Source organism: Spodoptera frugiperda, chromosome 8, assembly GCF_023101765.2.
Source record: "Spodoptera frugiperda isolate SF20-4 chromosome 8, AGI-APGP_CSIRO_Sfru_2.0, whole genome shotgun sequence".
Lineage (NCBI taxonomy): Eukaryota > Metazoa > Arthropoda > Insecta > Lepidoptera > Noctuidae > Spodoptera > Spodoptera frugiperda.
In genome coordinates this window covers 603,771-611,033 of record NC_064219.1, presented here as the reverse complement: position 1 = coordinate 611,033, position 7,263 = coordinate 603,771, and the positions used below count along the sequence as shown (strand labels likewise).

The 7,263-nt window shown below is 37.9% G+C and overlaps 1 protein-coding gene across 1 annotated transcript; it reads left to right on the top strand.

Moving 5' to 3' along the window:
• The first annotated feature begins 227 nt into the window (after positions 1 to 227).
• Positions 228 to 2,900, top strand: LOC118275566 (uncharacterized). Its single transcript, XM_035593575.2, has 2 exons — positions 228 to 747; positions 2,136 to 2,900. The coding sequence occupies exons 1-2, from the start codon at positions 564 to 566 to the stop codon at positions 2,822 to 2,824; spliced, it is 873 nt and encodes a 290-aa protein (XP_035449468.2). The 5' UTR covers positions 228 to 563; the 3' UTR covers positions 2,825 to 2,900.
• The last annotated feature ends 4,363 nt before the right edge of the window (positions 2,901 to 7,263 follow it).

The following is a 7,263-nucleotide window of genomic DNA, read 5'->3' as shown; positions in this document are numbered from 1 at the left end:
TTAAAAATGAACTAGGTACTAATAATATAATCGCGAATTCATTCACAAACAATAACAATGTCAAACATGGTCGTGGAACGTAACCGACACGCTGCGACGTTGCCAGAATGCACATTCGACCATGACGACAGACAAACTCCCCGCATGCGACTTTCATCACTCACACAAACAACGCCCGACATACCTTATCGTTCGTACTCACTCACACAATCGCATTCACTTGTGGTATCGCGCGGTTGATGCCGTCGTGCGAGCTGGCGCGGCCGCGTCGCTCGTATTGGCCGGCGCAGCAACGATCTGGCAACAACGCGCATTTATTTTTAGTCCAGCGTTTGTCGTGTCGTTCGCATCACGTATAACCTTTACGAACGAACGTTTTAAATCAATAATAACACTATTTTAACCAGTTTAAAGTGCATATTCATTGTGTCTATAAACAAAATAGATTTTTCGTCTGTGAAATGTGTTTACAAACGGACTAACCGGCAATATTCCATAATAACAATCTAGTGTGAGTTTCATTGGCTGTGTTCATAGAGGCTAAAATCGAGTGGGTGTGTATCATGACGGCTAATACCTCTGGGGACGATTATTTCTATGTGGAGGGAAGAGTAACGAACCTTATTGAAACTTTGATAGAAGAGGTGGCTGCTACGCCTGCGTTGTGGAATAGATATGACAATAATTATAACAGGGCAGCTATGGATGCTGAATGGGCGAGGATTGCTGGATTGTTGGGCAAAGAGAGTAAGTAAAACTAAGTTATTGAACGGTTACTGGGTATTTATACAGTGTGTTTACGTTTGTCAGTGTGCTTGGTGCGTGATACGCTAGCGCCATGTAGGTCACCCGAGTCGCGCGCGCATCACGTATGACGTAAGCTGACTGCTATGCTATTATTCGTTTCTTAAGATTTTTTTTTTCGTTACAATTTTAATCGAATCTATAAATAAAGTTAAATACACATTGTTGATAATATTTTTGAATATGGTAATATTAGAATGTGCCGCATAGTGATTTTTAACGTCACTTTAAGATTTTCTTCTGTATTAACTATTGGTGCATTTCCAAACAACAATTTCACATACACAGGACACCGCAACCAAAAACATTTTTTTTTAATCACACATCGTTCATAGGCCACGGTAACCACTTGTCACCGTCGTGGTATAAAAAAAAACACGTAGGTGCTCAGTGGACGAATTGAACCCCGTTACACGTCCCGTGGCAGCCAATGGTCCAACTACTGCGCCAACCGTGCTGTCGATTTGACTTTTGAGTTCAAAACAAATCAATGTTGTTTTGTTTACATTAATTTTACTGTTCTTGAGAAACTTTTTTTTATATTAAAACATTGCCCCACACTAAGATTTTCTCCTGTGTCGTGGGTACGTTTATAAATATACAAGTTCACATACACATGACACCCAGACTCGAAACAACAATTTGTGAATCACACAAAAAGTTGCTCCGTGCGGGAATCGAACCCGCTGCACGTTGCGCGGCAGTCGGTTGCCCAGCCACCGCGCCAACCGTGCAGACTATGGCAATACAATACATTTTGTTAGGTATTTAATAAAATATTCACACTATTAATTTTATTATAGTGTTGTAGCATAGATCGTTCTGTCTGTGATAGGTAGTTTGGTCGTGGCCTTGAGTTTTGCGACTAATGTCAATGAACTCGAATCAATCTTATCTAAATAATGACGCCTGCACAAAGTTTTAGAAATAGAATTTAGGCTAAAAATGCTACTTTAGAAAAAAATCTAATTAAGCAATAACAAATCAACACAATCGTTTCGCCTTTTAATCTTCGAAGGGGTAGACAGGGTCATTCAGATACCAGGAACCTTATAAATTTTATTAGTTACCTTATAACCTTATATGTTTCTTATACGGACATAAATAGGTTAATTAAGTACCGTAAACTCGGGTTTGTTGTTTCTAGGGGGTAATTTTGACCCAAACTTTTAGAAAAATGAAAAAATTATATACGGTGTCTCACATTCCTATTGGATTTGGATCAAAGTTACCCCAGTGGCTCAAAATAACCCGAAGTTATTCGGTACCTAATACATGTAGACGTAGTACGTCATATCTATATTATATATTCTTTGTGTTTCTTGTTACAGAAGACTTCATAAAACAAAAATGGCGGAACTTACGAGACCAATTCATAAGAGAAAGTAAGAAGGTAAAAGTTCCCTATGACAACCCTACAAAACCCTACATAGAATATTACAGAGGAAAGTGGCTGTACTTTGAAAAAATGCTGTTTTTAAGAAAATCACTACCTACCAATGTTGTCACAGTTGTAGACTGCGAATTTCCGGAAGAAATGGAAGTGCAAGGGAATACTATAATAAAAGAAGAAGTAGAAGAATATGACGAAAATACTCTGCTCTCTAATTCTATGTACAGTGTGGATCACAACAGTTTTGATGGAGCAACTCCAGTACATTCCCTGAGTATAGGCACCGACAATAATTTAATTATAAAGCCTAAAGATGAGATAATAGAGAAAGTAAATGATGGAGAAAAACAGATAGATGCAAGCAAAACTGACAATCGAAAAAGAAAATGTTCCGATTCCACAGAATCTGTTGTTTCAGAGAAAAACAAGAGGCTATCAGTGAATGGTAATTCATCTGATGATCAAAATGAAATAGATGATGATCTACATTTCGTGAAGAGTTTGGTTCCATTCCTTAGAAAGCTAAGTCCTATTAGAAAACTGTTGGTTCGAAACGAAATTCAAAGCTTGTTGATTAGAGAAAGCCTCTGTGATAAATGTAAGCAAAATACTTCCCATACTTGTTGATTTGGTTTATATCTAAGCTTGTGTTAAAATATTGAGCTTCAAGTTAATTTTATTATAAATATAGTTAATTTTCTAAAATCTAGTGGTTTTTATTCATTTAATTTAGTGATCATAATGACTAAGTTTTGATTCCGTAACTAGCAAATTATACATACATCACACATTAACAAACTAATGTAGCCACATCCGACCAAAAGTCTGTTGTTTAAGAACCTAATATAATATAGGTAGTTACTTAATTTCATCAAAAGGGGTAGGCAGAGGAGTAAATTACGTCACGTAATGTCACTGTATAATGTACACCCACTTTTCACCATTTATGTAAGCAGTCCCTTGTAATAGAGGGTAAGCCTATATTGCCATACAAATTTTCGATAAACCGAAAAAAGCCCAGCCATATTTTGCCCGACCCAGGAATCTTATAGAGTCTGTCAGCCGTGGTGTTTCGAACACATTTTTAATAAGCAAATTAAATCTAGAAAACAAACTATACCAATAACATCAGACAAAAAAACCTAGCACCTACACAAACTACTGACTTCAAAACTCCCATTAAAACACTACTAAAAGAACATGATACAGTAACGTTACCCAATAAAAAGGAACACAAAAGTCTAGGAAAGCATTAACAAACATAACACTCTCCGTTCCTTAGAGAAAACGTAGCCAGTGATCATAAAACAGCAGTAATTAGGTAAACTCCGCGAATGACCGTTAATCAAGGCCCATAGTCCACTGTAATGTAGAACAGTAAAAATTTTATGTACAGTACGTTTTCTATTAAAACTTGACGTTAATAGCCCAGTATTAGGTGAGGAGTAACGATATAATCAATCAGGATGATAAGGACTATAGGATTTTGTTACATAGACTTGGTAATGATAATGACAAATATTCAATGATTTCTGAAAAATCATTCAATGACTTCTCCCGCCTTAGGTGAGGTGAGAGGAAGTGTCAGACTCTTACTGACTAAAAACGCACCCTGGATCCTACTCCTGCTTTTTAAGCTGGAGCCCTGGTAACCCGTTAGGCATCCGTAATGATACGTCCATTCTCCCCGGTAGGTACATTAATACGGTTAGTTTAACTATGTGGTTATTGGTGCATCTTACTTGAAAAGCAACATTTGACAATAAAACATTTGTCAAGATTAACTACACAGTTACAAAAAGAACACTTATGTAATAACCAAGTTGAATGAACATATAATTTGTATTCACAAAATATTTGAAGAAACAACAACTCTAAAACTTAAAACAGACACAACAGGCGCCCGTCTCAAAGTAACACCACATCCTAAAACAGATGATGATAAAAATTAAAACGAAAATAAAACTCCTACGCGTGCGACATAATTTTCCAACTTTCTCCACAGTAAGTTTAGTCAAACTGCCGACGTAAAAGATAAAATAAAATGTGTTATAAACACAGGAATTCGTTATGTTCCACATAAATTAGATTGACGGGTGTCTGTCAAGTTTCGTGATAAACTAACTGTTATTGTAGGTGGTAAAAATTAGGAGATACAATCCCTGGGGTGCGTGATGAATGAATTGAGTTCAAATATGGCGCCAACACCGTGTGAGATAATGTCTGCTTCATAAATATGTCTGTTTAAGTAAAATCTTGATTGAGTTGTGATGTAAGAAGAAGCGAGTGTTTAATCTGCTCGCTCGGTATGTTAAGTAAGTTTTGCAAGGTCACTTTTTTCAAGTTACCATTCATGGTTGTGATTTGAATGTTAATGAAATGAGACAGTTATACATACAGGTATTTAAAGCTTGGTGATTATTGGGTATCCGTTCTTTCTTTGATTCTATTTGGCCCATACATATTTTTAAGATACATCTTTCTTTTTTCGTAATCTTAAGACTGACTGAGACAGCTTACACACCTCTTTTTATGGAATAGGGGGCAACCGAGTAGACAGGTCACCTGGTAGTCAGCTATCAGCGCCTCCCATGAGCACCCGCAACACCAGAGAAGTCACCTATGCGTAGCGGCCTTTTATTAAGGAATACGCTTGTTTCTTGAAGGTTTGAAGGTCATATCAGTTCGGAATAATAAATAGTAAATAAGTAATTGTAATAATATATGTAATTATCTAAATGTCACTGAAACGTTCAGTAATGCCATTAGGATGGAATTTGGTGTGGACAAATGTGCAATCATGCATGTAAAGAGGGGGGAAATTGTGGAATCAGATGAAACACGAAACTCTGATACCACAAACTTTAGACTTCTCTCTTCAACCGAAACCTATAAATACTTGGGTATGTCAGAAGCGTTAGGCATTGACTGTAGCTGTCATGAAGCAATCGTTGCGGGAGCGCTTCTTTGGCCGCCTGAAGAAAGTTCTCAATAGTCTTTTATCAGGTGGTAACAAGGTGCGCGCTTACAACGGTTGGGTCATGCCAGTACTGATGTACTCTTTTGGCATACTCAAGTGGACTCAAACGGAACTGGACGCCCTGGACAGAAAAGACATCCGTTCATTGTTGACTGAGCATCGGATGCATCACCCACGATCATCAGTAATGAGACTGTACATACCACGTAAATGTTTTTTAAATGCCAAAACCCTACACAATAGTGAAGTGTGCAGTCTCCGAAAATATTTTTTCAAAATGGAGGTGGGGATACATCGAGATGTTGTCTCAGTGGACAAAGGACTTACTCCGCTCTCCTTGGCTAATAAGGACTGGAGAGAACCTATAATACTAAGCACTAAGGATCGCAAGAATGTATGGCAAAGTAAGGAGTTGCACGGACGCTACTATCGGGCCTTACATGGGCCAGATACAGATTTCTTAGCGTCCGTATCCTGGCTACGTTTTGGTAACTTATTTGGAGAAACGGAAGGTTTTGTCTGTGCAATTATGGACGAAGTTATGTTGACGAACAACTACCGAAAGTATATTATAAAGGATGGAACGGCTGACATTTGTCGGGCATGTCATCGCCCAGGGGAATCCATTCGACATATAATTTCGGGTTGTTCTCATTTAGCTAACGGAGAGTACTTGCACAGACACAATCTTGTAGCCAGGATTATTCATCAACAACTTGCTTTAAAATACAAACTTGTTGAATCTGAAGTGCCGTATTATAAGTATCTGCCTGACCCAGTTCTTGAAAATGGAGATGTCACACTGTATTGGGATCGAACTATCATCACAGACAGGACAATTGTTGCTAACAAACCTGACATTGTGGTGATAGATCGACCAAGCCGTCGCACAATGATAATTGATATAACAATCCCACATGACGAGAATCTTGTGAAAGCTGAAAAAGATAAAGCCAGTAAATATCTTGATTTAGCTCATGAGGTTGTCGACATGTGGGATGTAGATTCAGCAATCATTGTGCCGATAGTCGTATCTGCCAATGGCCTTATAGCCAAAAGCCTCGACCAACACCTGAGTAGGCTAACGTTAGATGGTTGGATCAAGAGCCTGATGCAGAAGGCAGTACTTCTGGACACGGCGCGTATTGTCCGGAAATTCTTCTCTCTTGAGCCCTGACCACCGGTAGCTTGGATTTATCCCGTTACTGGTGGGCTACTGCTTTTTATATTTTTAAATGTTTTATTTATTTTTTTTTTTATTTAATATTTAAAAATGTAACAACCAAGTAAAAGAAATAAATGAATGATTAATATGTAATTATATTTATTTTATATAATTCTTTATCTTCCTTTACTTACACTGACACACCTAATCACAAACCCACCCGTTCTAATCAGCATTTCAACAAAGAGACCTAAAGCAAAACCAGCACAATTAACATCTAAACATGAAACAATAATCCAGCAATTAACAAAAGCCTTAAAACAAACTGGGAAGATAAACACAATACTGATCCTTTTCATCTCCAGAACCGAACGGTTTGTTTCAACGAACGCAACAATGGCGCCCGCATAGCACGCTGTTTGTACGGCATTAGCCTGTTTCCCTGTTGACACACTTATCGATTCACTGATTGTCGCGTCAGGATAGCCTAACTATGCTTAACGAGGTAGTTTGAGGACGATATTCTGTGGTTTATGTTTCTTTTTTGATGGAACTTTATCAGCTTTTTTTATTTATGAGAATAGCCGATAAACGAGTAGATGGATCACCTGATGGTAAGAAATCGGCGCAGCTCATAGAAAACTGAGTGACGAGAGGTGTTAGGCTTTGTCAGCATTAGGGAAGAGGAGTAATTGGCCCTCTCTACATTATTGAGGTTAACTCATGTTTGATGTAAAATTTGTTTTATAGGTTTCTTATTTAGTTAAGTAAGTCATGATGGTTGGACCAAATACAAGGACAGACATCATTATTGCATTTATACTTTTCCTCATACACTACAACGATCTCTCATTAGTCCCACCCTTGGAAACTAAAGCTCTTGTCTCCAATTCTCATCATCCAACAGAACACTACGAACGA